The sequence below is a fragment of the Zootoca vivipara genome, chromosome 5, assembly GCF_963506605.1.
Source record: "Zootoca vivipara chromosome 5, rZooViv1.1, whole genome shotgun sequence".
NCBI lineage: Eukaryota > Metazoa > Chordata > Lepidosauria > Squamata > Lacertidae > Zootoca > Zootoca vivipara.
Window position 1 is genome coordinate 51,238,861 of NC_083280.1, and position 14,412 is coordinate 51,253,272.

The 14,412-nt window shown below is 39.2% G+C and overlaps 1 protein-coding gene across 3 annotated transcripts in view; it reads left to right on the forward strand.

The window, feature by feature from the left end:
* ATRNL1 (attractin like 1) overlaps nt 1–14,412 on the forward strand; it is a 516,702-nt gene that overhangs the window by 90,528 nt on the left and 411,762 nt on the right. For all 3 annotated transcript variants that reach the window (XM_060274774.1, XM_060274775.1, XM_035132933.2), the window contains exons 9-10: nt 3,743–3,926; nt 4,543–4,697. In XM_060274774.1, coding sequence (XP_060130757.1) covers nt 3,743–3,926; nt 4,543–4,697 — 339 coding nt within the window. The remainder of the gene's footprint in view (nt 1–3,742; nt 3,927–4,542; nt 4,698–14,412) is intronic.

The window sequence follows — 14,412 nt, forward strand, 5'->3', positions numbered from 1 at the left end:
TACTAAATACTTCATCTGAACATCACAGAGTGGTTCACAACATAAAAATGCAAAACGACAACACAAAATACATAATCGGGAGCTTTTTTAAAAAAGTCAGATATTATCCTAAACCACATACCAATTATATGGCATTTGACAGCTGGTCAGTGTAGATGGACACTTCATGCCCTTACTTTTGCAAAAATACTGATTCACTGGAATCAGTGGATAGATGATATGACAACTCTTGCAACATATGAATGGATTGTTTTTAGACGCAGATTGTGCATGATATTTGGAATACATTTATAGAAACTATTGTGACTTCTTAATAATTATATATTCATTGGAATAAAAACATTACTTATTTACCGTACATAGAACTCAACACATTTGCAACGGTGTCAGGCCTACAAGTAAACTTTACAAAATCAGAAGCCATGTGCTTCAACACCCCTCCTCACACCCAGAAAGAACTCACTGATATCGCCAAGATAAAAATCTTTCACACCAAGTTCAGATACCTAGGGGTAAAGGTAAAGGGTAAAGGGACCCCTGACCATTAGGTCCAGTCGTGACCGACTCTGGGGTTGCGCGCTCATCTCGCATTATTGGCCGAGGGAGCCGGCGTATAGCTTCCAGGTCATGTGGCCAGCATGACAAAGCCGCTTCTGGCAAACCAGAGCAGCACATGGAAACGCCGTTTACCTTCCCGCTGTAGCGGTTCCTATTTATCTACTTGCATTTTGACGTGCTTTCGAACTGCTAGGTTGGTAGGAGCTGGGGCCAAGCAACGGGAGCTCACCCCGTCACAGGGATTCGAACCGCCGACCTTCTGATCAGCAAGCCCTAGGCTCAGTGGTTTAACCACAGCGCCACCTGGGTCCCTTACAAATAATCAAAAACCTCAACAAATTATACCTACACAACTACAAGCCCCTGTGGCGACAAATAAACAAAGACCTGAAGAGATGGAACAATATGAATTTCACTCTCTCAGACAAAATGCCCATGATCAAAATGATCACCCTCCCAAAATTAACCTATTACTTATATACACATATTACATTGTATTACAGTTTTAATAACCCTTTTGTTTTTGTTCGTCCACTGATTTTTTTCCATAAAGTAAAGTTTCCAAACCATCTTCAGAGGCAGCCACATATATAATTACATTGCAGTTATTACCAAAGCATAGACAACAGAAGTAAAGCTTTCCTTGTCCAGATAGGGATGTAGCTGGGTCACCAGTTGAAGCTCATGGAAGGCACTCCACACCAGCGATGCCACCTGAGCCTCAAGTGACATCAAGGGATCCAGAAGTATCTCTAAGCTATGTACCTGCTCCTTCAGAGGAAGTGTAACCACATCAAGAGCAGGCAACCTCCCATCCATCCAGTCTAGGGAACTGCCCACTAACAATACCTCAGTCTTACCTGGAATGAGCTTCAGTTTATTGGCTCTCATCCTGTCCATTACTGAGGCAAGATCACAGTCTGGATCATGCACTGCCAAACCTGTAGATGTAAAGGAGGAGTAGAGCTGCATTTCATCAGCATATTGCTGACAACGTACTCCAAAACCCTGGATGACCCTACTCAGTAGTTTCATGATGTTAAACAGCTTAGGGGATAAAATAGAGCCCTGAGAAACCCCACATTGAAGGCTACACAATTTAAAAATACTTTGAAGCCTTGCAGCATAAAATGTAAATAATCTATGAATACTTTTTAAAAGTCATTCTGTAAAGTTGCCAAATCAGCTTTCACATTTCAATGAAAATACTCTTTACATCTTACAATTTTGCTGAGTAAATTAATATTCAAGGTGCTATTTCACAGTATGAGAGACAACACAAAAACACATTTCCAGGCTAGCTTTTAGTTATGATTTCCAGTGCCAGAGTTCACATAGCTCACCAATATTGATGGAAAAGGCAACGAACACAGAGACTTCTTAAGAAGTTTCTTTTGTAGCTCTTTTTTCTATGTAGTTCATTTTACCCATAACCTTTCTCCTGCTGCTATACCTACGGTAAGAAGGATGCACTAGCAAAAAGATACATAAACCTTATAAATTTAGCTATATTACATGTTGCCTAACTGAAAGAATGCAAAATGGAAAACAGTACAATGCTTCATATGCATGCAGGCTTATTCATCTTGGTCATATGAAAATATTTGTCTCTAGAGATCTAAACTAGGCGAACTCCATTTGGCTTGATTCAGACTCAGCTTGGTAATTATGAGCTTTTTTGGCATGTGTTCAGAAAACAAATGCTCTCTTTCCTGAGTGTTATCTTCCAACTTGCATTGTTGCTGTATGTGTACTCATGATACTATGTGTTCCCACTGGTGCATTGATAAAAAAATGAAGTGCAGGAGCTCATGATGACAGCCCCAATAGCCATCTCCCAAGGAAAATCCTTATCCATGTTGCAAGGAGAGTCCAAATATGCAGGCAGCTGTATTGATCTATTATTACACCCACTCACCCACCCACCTTCAAGTTCTCTTTAGTAGGATCTCATGACATTAACTATATTGATACTTGGAATAAGTAGTGTTTACTTCTGACAGCATCACTGCAGCTTATAAAACCCCCTTAGCTTCTATTAAACGATTATCAGCCCACTGATATGTACATTTTAGCTTTTAGAAATGCAAACAGTATGCAAAGATATGCTAAATGCTAGTGTAAAGAATGAACCCTATCAAAGAAAAGGAAAACATAACCAGCCTCTCTGCACCTGGAAGGTAGCACACCTCCCAGGACATTCTGTTACCTCTGCACACTATTGCCTCTGCTCCCTCAGTAGAAAGTCACCTGCTGCCACCACACTTCTCTTCCTCTTTTGAGGAGTGGCAGGAATTGTTCTGTACACTGTACCTTCAACAGCCACTTCAGTGTATTCTGAGGTCTGCAACTGCTGTCCTTGTTCCTCTTGTCCAGAATCGGCTTTTAATCGATTTTGCAGCTCTCGCGACACAGTATTTGTTGGATTGTGAAGTGTTTTGAATTGCTCTTTTTATATTACTGTATAGGTTTTGTATGTTTTTGCTAGATGACTTCGAGCTTTCTTTTGGAGGAAAATGTGGGGATGCAAATATTAACACTGAAATGGAACCATTGTTTTCTTTAAATGCAACTCTTGTTCCAGTAAAGCTGGAAAGGCCAAGGAAATAATGGGGCCACCAAAAACACTGTTCATATAATATATCATATAGAAAAAGAATCTAAGATATATCATTGTAAGTACTCACCTGTACAAACCCCATATGAGCCTATGCATGTTTACAAAGAAACAAGTCCTACTGTGTTCAGTAGGACAACTCAGCTCTGCAATTTTGTGATTCCTCTTCTGTTATTGCAGTCTAGCGGAGAATCCTCTGCATTCTAGCTATTTATTCAAACAGTACTAATGCCAAGGACCTAATAAGTTTTGTCCATCTTTCATATGTAGGGAACACTCTTCTTACTGGTGAAGACAGTACCCGGTAAAGGTAGATGTTGAGGAGGGCACATGCTGCTTTAATTGCTAAATAAATCTGGCAGTTAATATGAATTAATGTATTAAATGCATTAAGATGAGTTTATATATATCTGAAGTACTGGGATAAAGTAATTTAGACAGGGTTTGGCATCAAGTTTCATAATTATTTTAAATTAATTACTTGATGAAATAACTCTATGGTGTGAGAGTAACATTGTATTTGATTTCTTTCCCCTTTTCTTTTCCTATATTATTTTTATTTCCAAGGGTCAAATTCTTGGCTTGTTCCTGAAACAAAAGGTGCAATTGTACAAGGTGGATATGGCCATACCAGTGTCTATGATGATACAACAAAATCGGTTTATGTTCATGGTGGATACAAAGCTTTGCCTGGTAATAAATATGGATTGGTTGACGATCTTTACAGATACAAAGTAAACAGCAGGACGTGGTATGATTCTTTTTTTCAAGTTGAAAATGAATGTAACATTATTTGATTTTTCATGTTAGGAAATAGCAAAGGATCATTCCTGTTATAACCAAATAAAGAAAGGGACACCATGCCCTTCAGGGCTCTTACGTGGCTTTTGGGCAAGGTGTTGATTCCTCTGCTCATATGTTGCTCACCCAGTGCTTTCTTCTTCAGGGGGTACTCAAGGGTACGCAGTACCACCACCTCTTTATTGTTATTGTTTAAAATTGTGGCACTTATTGTAAGAATTTCATGATGAGTACTGGCACCTTTAAAAAAAGGGGGGGGAAGCCCTGTGCTCACCCACTAGGAACTGAGAGCTTCCCAGTCTCCCAATATAGAAAACAGCTTTTTCAGAGCGTCAGAGGTTAATCCTCTGTTCACTCTTATCTCCAGAGTGAATTCGCTAGCCAAGATTTATGCCTGGCTATCATCAATCACCACATAATTATCTCTGTTGGCAGCCTGTCAACAAAAGAGGTTCAGTCTGCCATGTTCCTCCTCTGGAAATGGACTAAATGAAACCATTGTATTTTTTTCTTAAATCCATATATACGTCCTCACATATATGTTCTCTCCCCCACCCGCACAATAGGACAATTCTGAAAGAGAGTGGTTTTGCAAGATATCTCCATTCAGCTGTCTTGATCAGTGGAGCTATGTTAATTTTTGGTGGAAACACCCATAATGATACTTCATTAAGTAATGGAGCAAAATGCTTTTCTGCTGATTTCCTCGCCTATGACATAGGTAAGTATTATATGTAAGAGCCAGTGTTTGAAACGTAAGAATTATGGGCTTAATGTGTAAAGCATTGTTAATATGATTTTACATTATCTCATTTTAAAAATGTGTTATGCTATGTTAAAATTAGTTTTAAGACATTTTTGCTATAATAGGACAGGCCACATTTTTATCACAACAGCATTAAGATAGATACAAATATGGGATGTTTGTGGAAGCAAAACCAATTTGTTGTTGCTTCAGGCTTGTAACAACAGGAATTCAAGTCTCTCTACTTTATTCAGTTATATAAATAGGATGCAACTGTTTACAACTGTTTAGTAATGTCTGCTATTTGAACTATTGCTATTGTGCAGTTAAAGTGGAAATAACACCATCCACAAAAACCTGTGGATAACACCAAAAATTGAATACATAATAAATTCCACACCTTCTCCAAATTCTGTTATTTCTGGTTTGGGTTCCAGCCCTGGCAAGTCTTTTCCTTAAATATATCCCTTCTTTACCACCCACCAATTCCACAAATAAATGTCTTTCTGTCAGCATTGACAAGTGGGTGTGCCTTTCTTGCATGCTGCATCATTCTAATGTGTCTGAAGTTGATTAGGCAAAAAGTTTTTTGTGCAATTGGTTCTCCCAGAAATAGTTCCTAAAGTCTGAATGAAATAATCTAACCACTGTTATACCCAGATGTAACTGGCCTGCATGTTAGAATGCATGTCCCACGTATGGTTTGACTTCTGAAGGCTTATAACTCATACAACCTTGCTGAAGCTAAGTAGGTCTAGATCTGGTGACTGCCTAGAAACCACATGAATGCCACTTGAGGTTCCATGACAGAAGACATGTGGAATGCAAATGTATGAAAATAAATAAATAAAAACTTAATATCATAATGATGTTGAAAATATACAGATCAATTATATGAAAGCATTAGAGCTTTCTCAGTAATATAGTAATTCTCAGTAATATAGTACTTTGCATGCTATGTAGTTTTTTCTTGGACACAAAGAAAGATGTCATAATACCTGGTAATCTTAAAGACAAATAGCTAAAAGTAGATTTTTGAGGCCTCCCTCCCACCCTATTGAGGAGGATAGCAGGAATGTGGGAAACTAACCACATGGGTGAGATTAGTAACAAATGGGAGGAAAGGGAGGTTTCTGAAATGATACAGGCTATAGAAAATACCAGCTGAGAAGTTGAAAGGAGTAGGAACAAAATAGCAAATGTGTGCTCCAATCTAGAGAGATCCATCTATATAAGCAAGCTTCTGTGTTTCTGTAACAGCTGGATCAGGAGCAACAGGTGCAAATTTGATATGGACCTCAAAATTCATGCTGGAATGATCATCTGAGTGTGAATGCTATTTTATCAGATATGCATTACTTTCAGTGAGATATACATTGCTATCAATATTCTGGGAAAATTTATTGTGCTGCTAGACCTATATCAGATCACTTCTCCATGAGCAGTTCTGGTTGTCTCCAGAAAGCATATTGGAAAGGGTTTAAAGAAGTGGATAGAGAGAAAATCCCCCCCCTAATAATACTGGAAGTTGGGGTCTTCCAATGACGTGAATGCTGGAAGATTCACGGTAGACTAAATAATGTAATTCATCATACAGAGCACATAGTTAAAGTGTAGAATTTACTCCCACAAGATGTAATGATGGGTACCAACTTGGATGGCTTTAAATTTATGATGCCAGTAGCCACAATGGTTATATGCTACCTCCACTGTTGGAGGCGGTGTGCCTCTGAATCTCTCAATACCAGTGAATTAGCTGTTGGGAGAGCACTGTTACACTCAGGTTCTGCTTGCACGCTTCCCATAGGCATCTGGACTAGATAGACCTATGGCCTGATCCTGCAGTTCTCCTTGTATGTACTTACAAAGTAAGATTCGTTGGTCTGGAAAATCTCCACATTTGGCGTTCTCACAATCCTATTGAATTTTCTTAGCAAATGTTATTGTTTATATTGGGGAGTAGGAAAATATGCCTACTGTTAGTGATCCAGTCTTTTCTAATAGTTCTCTGATATTTGAAATCAGCATATACCCAGATATTTTTGAAAACACACGAAGTGGGTCCTGATATGAAGTTTCATATTATATTATTAAACTTATTAGTACTTTTTTGCCACAGGCAACTCACAGTGACTTACAAAAATACATATAATAGGTTTATTACATTTGTATCAGCCTCATGGATTGTTAGCAGGACTTTGTTAGACTGAGCTGAAGAAATATGTCACTATATGACAGGAATAAAGCATTTACTTAAATTGCTGTTGGTTTAAAAGTTTCCTGTCATGTACTTCAGTGTTGGTTTGTAGACTTGGTTTCTGAAGTGAAAAGAACACCAATGTAGACCAGTTCCCCCAATCCAATTTTGCTTAAGCACACATCTTTACACATGACATCCTATTTTGTTTCTTTCAACTGCATGCATTATCGATATTTCAAATATGTTTGAATTTGATTACAACTTTAATACAGAGAGTTCTGTATTAATTTATTATGGGAAGAAGTATTGAATTGTTTAAAGGCTGTGTTTTTTATTTGTAGCACTGAATTAAAATGTGTAGGCCCCATGAGTCACTTCAATTGATTACCTCTAATGGTTATATTTTCTTGTCACATAATATAGAAATGGAAATCAACTATGCGTGTACTGGGACAGTCGTGAATGTAATGCTAGACACTTTGCATAATTTATCTTTATTTTTTTACATAAAAATTAACAATGTGCTTTATTTCAAAGACTGTAATGTTACATTATTTCTGCTCCTAGATAATTAAAGCACTTAACATATATTATATATAATTTTTACCAGTCTCATTTCCCATGCATTATTAATCTTATAGAATACAAACGGAACAGATATAATTTCTTTCTTATTTTAAAATTCATGTAAAGATTAATTAGATGCAAGTTTAATCTTCCACGCCATTCCCTTGGCCAGATTAAAAACATACTCCTATGTTTGTGAGTGATAATTCTCACTTCTAAAAATAGCAATATGTGTACATCAGTTTCACCCAAGTCCATTATGTGTTTGATTAAAAACAACTGTATTAATTCAGATGATACCCAAATTGCATTTTAAAAGCTGATAATTGCCCTGTAGTCTCCTTTGCTTTGCCTAGGGCATCACAGTTTAGTATAGATTTTAAACAAAGAAGTTGCCTTTATAGTAAGCCAGGCCATGGGTCCACTTAGTTTAGCATTGTCTACACTGACTGGCAGCAGTTCTCTGGGAAAGAAGCCTGCCTGGAGAAACCAGAGGTTGTACCTGGGACAGTCAAATGATTCTTGTGGGGGTAGGCGGTCATTCTAGAATCCTAAATGGAGTCCAGATCAACCTAGTGTAGAATTCAGCACCAGTACATGAATATAAGACTCAACAGTGGTTGGAAACTAATTATCACATACTTCTATGCTTACATGTTAGTTTCTACTTCAAATTCCTGACAATTGTAGTTTGAATACACTAATTTAATGTAGCTACTGCTTTATTTAATGTAGCTACTGGGCCTTAGAAAGCATTGCTAATAACAAGGCCAGTGGAAGTGATGATATTCCAGCTGAACTGTTTAAAATTTTAAAAGATGATGCTGTTAAGGTGCTACACCCAATATGCCAGCAAGTTTGGAAAACTCAGCAATGGCCAGAGGATTGGAGAAGATCAGTCTACATCCCAATTCCAAAGAAGGGCAGTGCCAAAGAATGCTGCAACTACCGCACAATTGCGCTCATTTCACACGCTAGCAAGGTTATGCTTAAAATTCTACAAGGCAGGCTTAGGCAGTATGTGGACCGAGAACTCCCAGAAGTGCAAGCTGGATTTCGAAAGGGCAGAGGAACCAGAGACCAAATAGCAAACATGCGCTGGATTATGGAGAAAGCTAGAGAGTTCCAGAAAAACGTCTACTTCTGCTTCATTGACTATGCAAAAGCCTTTGACTGTGTCGACCACAGCAAACTATGGCAAGTTCTTAAAGAAATGGGAGTGCCTGATCACCTCATCTGTCTCCTGAGAAATCTCTATGTGGGACAAGAAGCTACAGTTAGAACTGGATATGGAACAACTGAGTGGTTCAAAATTGGGAAAGGAGTACGACAAGGTTGTATATTGTCTCCCTGCTTATTTAACTTATATGCAGAATTCATCATGCGAAAGGCTGGACTAGATGAATCCCAAGCCGGAATTAAGATTGCTGGAAGAAATATCAACAACCTCAGATATGCAGATGACACAACCTTGATGGCAGAAAGCGAGGAGGAATTAAAGAACCTTTTAATGAGGGTGAAAGAGGAGAGCGCAAAATATGGTCTGAAGCTCAACATCAAAAAAACCAAGATCATGGCCACTGGTCCCATCACCTCCTGGCAAATAGAAGGGGAAGAAATGGAGGCAGTGAGAGATTTTACTTTCTTGGGCTCCTTGATCACTGCAGATGGTGACAGCAGTCACGAAATTAAAAGACGCCTGCTTCTTGGGAGAAAAGCAATGACAAACCTAGACAGCATCTTAAAAAGCAGAGACATCACCTTGCCGACAAAGGTCCGTATAGTTAAAGCTATGGTTTTCCCAGTAGTGATGTATGGAAGTGAGAGTTGGACCATAAAGAAGGCTGATCGCCGAAGAATTGATGCTTTTGAATTATGGTGCTGGAGGAGACTCTTGAGAGTCCCATGGACTGCAAGAAGATCAAACCTATCCATTCTTAAGGAAATCAGCCCTGAGTGCTCCCTGGAAGGACAGATCGTGAAGCTGAGGCTCCAATACTTTGGCCACCTCATGAGAAGAGAAGAATCCTTGGAAAAGACCCTGATGTTGGGAAAGATTGAGGGCACTAGGAGAAGGGGACGACAGAGGACAAGATGGTTGGACAGTGTTCTCGAAGCTACGAACATGAGTTTGACCAAACTGCGGGAGGCAGTGCAAGACAGGAGTGCCTGGCGTGCTCTGGTCCATGGGGTCACGAAGAGTCGGACACGACTAAACGACTAAACAACAACACTGCTTTATTCTTCAGAGATACGCCCTGTTATAGAGGGGCTGCTTGGCACCATCCTGCCCCTGCCTGGTCTGGATGTTTTTTGACCACATCAGTGTAATTGTTTGCCTGTTTGTTTTGTGTGCTTGCAGGTTAGAGTGAGGTTTTTGCTGATTGCTGAGGATTGTTATCTGATTACTAAGTGCAGCTAATATGTGTGTGGGCAAAACCTTTACTGAACTATTAAACAGACCTAGCTGTAGTAAGGTCAATGCCAAAGAGGCAATGCCTAAGAGATTTTCTTCTTTAGATCCTCACTTCAGGGATTCACAAGAGCATCCCCACAGGGATTCAAGGCCAAGCCCTGTAGGACAAGCAGGACTGTTGTCCCTGAACCAGGGTGAGAGGCTACATAGCCAGAGGCAATGGATGTCTGATTCTGGTGCAGTTTCCTTGAGTGGGAGGCAGGCAGACAAGTTTAGTTAATCTAATTACAGTCTTCTGCCTGGTACTGTAGGATGTGCTTGTTATTATTAGTCCTTAGCTTATCAACTTTGGCACTAACGCCTGTCCTGTACAAAGTGTTATTGGATGGTGGTGCTAAGATGTGTCTGGGTCTGTATGTGGCAGAGAGTCACAGTGATATCTCAGTTTCAGTGGTTGTGGGCAGGGAGAGATATAGTTTGAGTGGAAGGCTGATTTCCATTTTGGGTGGAGGCCTATTTGTTTTGTCTTTATTTCCCTTCTCAGCCCCTACACTCATTCAGCAGTTCATGGTATCCTTCCATTGAGTTAGGTGGTGCTATTACTTAATGCCAGGTTGGCTCAGATCAAGACCATGCTCATCCATGATTTGATTGTGGATGAAAATACTGACTTGAGCTTGGATGGATGAGCTGGGTGGCCCTGATCTAACTCAGCTGTGCCACCTGGGTACTTGGTATAGTGTGAGATCATATTGAAAGGTTGAGGGGGTGGCCTCCCTGATTGAGCTGGTGGAAGCAGTTTTCAGTGTGGTGTTGGATGGCCCAAGGGTGATAATCCACACACAGACTTTTATTGGGCTAGCTTGAGACTTCTTGGCTTCAGTGGCAACCATGAGGCTTCCTCAAAGAGTCTTCTCTCCAACACATCAAGCAGGGCATGCCCTTGATGTAGTCTTTCCCCAAATAATAAGAAAGATGGACTGAAGGTAGAGGGCATGCATTGCTCTCCCTTGTTATGACTGGACCATTGTTTGGTGAAATTTGGGTTGATGGTGACTGTTGCCCCCCCCCCCCCAAAGGTGGAAGGCCTGTTTGGATGAGTTGCCTCTGGAGCCTAATAGATTCCTGGATGTCCTAGCAGTTTTTCCCCTGGTGGAGAAAGCCTGTTGAAGCATGAGTCTCACTGTGGAATGGTGAAATAAGTTGGTCAGTTGACTCATTCATTCCCAAGTTTCTTCTCCATTGTTGCAAAAATTGAATGTTTCCTTGGGAGCAAGCTGCATGAAGACTAGACAAATGGTGCAAGTCTCACTACAAAATCTATCAATCACAGGTCAGTGCACATAATCCTGCCTACCTGGCAGTGTGGGCAACAAAGAGGGCTTACTCCGCAGCCTGCATTGCATCCTTGCATCATGTGGTTGGTGACTCCAGGGAAAGGGACCCCTGGAACCTTTGAAGACATGCTGTGACTGACTGGCTTCACATTTTGATGACAAAGTTGCTCAACATCAGAGTGACCTTGACTCAGCCTGGGGCCCACACACCGAAGGAACTGTCCTTTTCCATGTGTTCACAGTGTATGGTTTAAGGAAATCTGTGGCACAGAACATGGCCTTTTCCACATTTGGTTGCATTTGTGAAATGACCTGCCCAATGAGGTTCAGAGCTGTTCTGCTTCTATGACTTTCTCCTCTAGTAAGCCTTTGGCTGGTGAGTAAACAGTGTTGCTTCTATGGATGATAGTTGTTATTGCAATGCTTATTTTCTGAAAGTTGCTTTGACATTTGGAGAGATACGGTAAGAATGTTTTAAAATAAACCCAAGCTGCTGACATGTTGCTTTATGACTCTAAATACTAGAAACCTACTTAATAAAACAAAATATGAAATTCTAAAAGCTTTTCTCAGAAACCTGGACCCCCTCCAAAATATTTCTCTATTACACTCTCATGATGGAACTCAGGGTGGCATACATAAGGGTTGCCAGGTAGACTATATCCCAGTAGATGCCAAAGAATTTGATGCTAGGTCATAAGAGCATGATAAAGTGGCAAGGTGTTGGGGATTTTGTGTGTGTGTAAACCATGGGTTTATAAACTTACATTAGGTTTACTGAAATGAATCTAATATAGCTTTTCCTATATGGAAGGAAGTTTCTGTACTGAAACTGGTGTTTTGTGAATTACTTTATTTTTGTTTGTATTTAACTGTTTCCTTTCTTGGTATTAAAATAGATTTTTCACAGCTGAAATACTGTCGAGGTGCTCCATATCTTTTTAAAGCAACAATTAATATCAATATTGCCACAAACCCTTACTCATAGTACTGTACCATGTTGATAAGAAAAAAATGGAGTGGAGGACGACTTACATTTGTACAAAAAGATTGTAATTGAGTGAATTGTTGACCTGTTTTCTCCCAAAATGTAAAGTAGCAGTTGCAATTGATTACATTTTATGTATTTGTGAGTACTTAGAAGTCATAAATTTAGCTCTGGTGCAATTTGCAGCAGCAAATTGGCTTTAGTGCTCCAGCATTAGAAAAGCAACATCATAACCATATAGGACACTAATTGCTTCATTTAGTTGAGAAAACCTAGCTTCTTTGTTTTTTAAGGGTGTTTGGGGGAGAATCTTTTGTTATATGTAGGGACTGGTGTAGATTGTTATACCTGTAGTTAAAATTTATTGTATGCTATTTCAAACAGGCCTGGCTTTGTGTTTTGCTGAGAAAGGGCTCTTTTTTATGACAAGAATAAAGACAGGGATTTATTTGACATGAAGTAAACTGGAAAAGAAGTTTCCTATACTTGTGCCAAACTTCTACAATATTTTATTTGTTGTCTTGCCATCCAGAGTCCTGAAGCACTAAGCCAAACAAACAGATATTTTAAGTCCACAATGAGTGATGTTACCTGGTAGTCCCCGGCACAGACAAGCTGGAAGTAATTTTTTATTTTCAGTGAAACTCAGTTATCTGAATGTAATGTGTGCACCTCCTATAATTCCATTCTAGTGCAATCCTTTATAAAATACAATTTATAATTAGTTGAATTTCTGAGGTCCCTGAGGTAACTTTGATCAGAGAAAGTGTACACATACTAACAAATTTACCTTGGAAATAGATGTATTTGGAATATATGTCTAAAGCAAACAGACTTGTATAATTTTTCATTTTACACTGTCTAAACGTTCACATGGTTTGCCTTAGGCAAGGACTGGTTGAAAGTGGTTGCACAGAAGACAAATAATATTGTAGCCTGTGTTAAGTGCTTTGAAACGAATGCACTTGATGTGAATGAATATGTGCTTCATAGAAAAGCTATACTCGGGATTTTTAAAGCTAAGCAAAACTATTTTTCTAGCATAGAGCTCTGTTCAATGTTCAGCAGTTATTGAGAAGGCTAGGGAAGATAAGAAGAAAGGCTATTTATATCATGTTTCTTTTTCTTTCTATACTCTATTGAAAAGACCTGCCAGTTTGACAAATAACAGGAGCAAGCAAGGAATTATTATATCTGGAGGCTGCAAGGTTTCCTTATCTTAAACTTGGCTTTTAATAATTATATTTGTGTGGGGTTTTTTTGGGCCAATGCTAAATCCCACCTTTTTACCCCCTAAGAAAAAGAATGCAAAAAAAAGCCCTTGAGCTGGCCCGCCCCCTGATCAAATGAAAATGTATTGTGTGTGTGGCTTTTATTTGCAGGCTCCCCTCCCCCAGTCACTATACACATAGATCTTCTTATGTGCTCCAGTAAGCTGTCTGAAACATCCAATGAAATATAGGAACTGGAAGACACTTGAATTCATAGCATAATTGAAGGATCTTGCTGGGAAGCTGTTGTGATAAAATATGTCTGCCTTGTATAGTTCTCATGAAAAAATGTTCCTGAAATAGAATTCATAATTGTTCATCACTTTTATTTTCCTATAAATAATATAACTATCTAAGGCTCATGCAATCTAAATAGTATAAGTGCATCTAGGGGTTCCATGCATTGGAATATGGGAAATACACAACCCGTTCTTAATACCACCCAAGCCTTGTCCTGCACCCATTCATTGTTGGGCTATTATTGGTGGTGACATTCTTTTAAGAAACTGCTTTCCTGCTCAAACATTCCTGATGCTACTTATTACTGCCTGTCCCACTAATAGGAAGATAGTGAAATTATGAACCATAGTAATATTGGCAGGTTCATGGTCTACTGAGGAGTCTAGGTGAAGGCTTTTAATTGACACATTCTAGTTTATTTGCACAGGCGTAGAGCCATAAGGCAGACAGATAACTTGCTTTCTGAGAGCAAGAAAGGGTCTGAAAGGGTGTGTGTTGATGTTGAAGGATAGCATAGCTTCTGGTCAGAGGCCATAACTGCCTGATTTAATATGGAATCATTGAATGAAAGAACTAGCAACGGCATGAGACCATGAAAGTGAGAATCTTGGATAATAATAATAATAATAATAATAATAATAATAATTTATTATTTATACCCCACCCATCTGG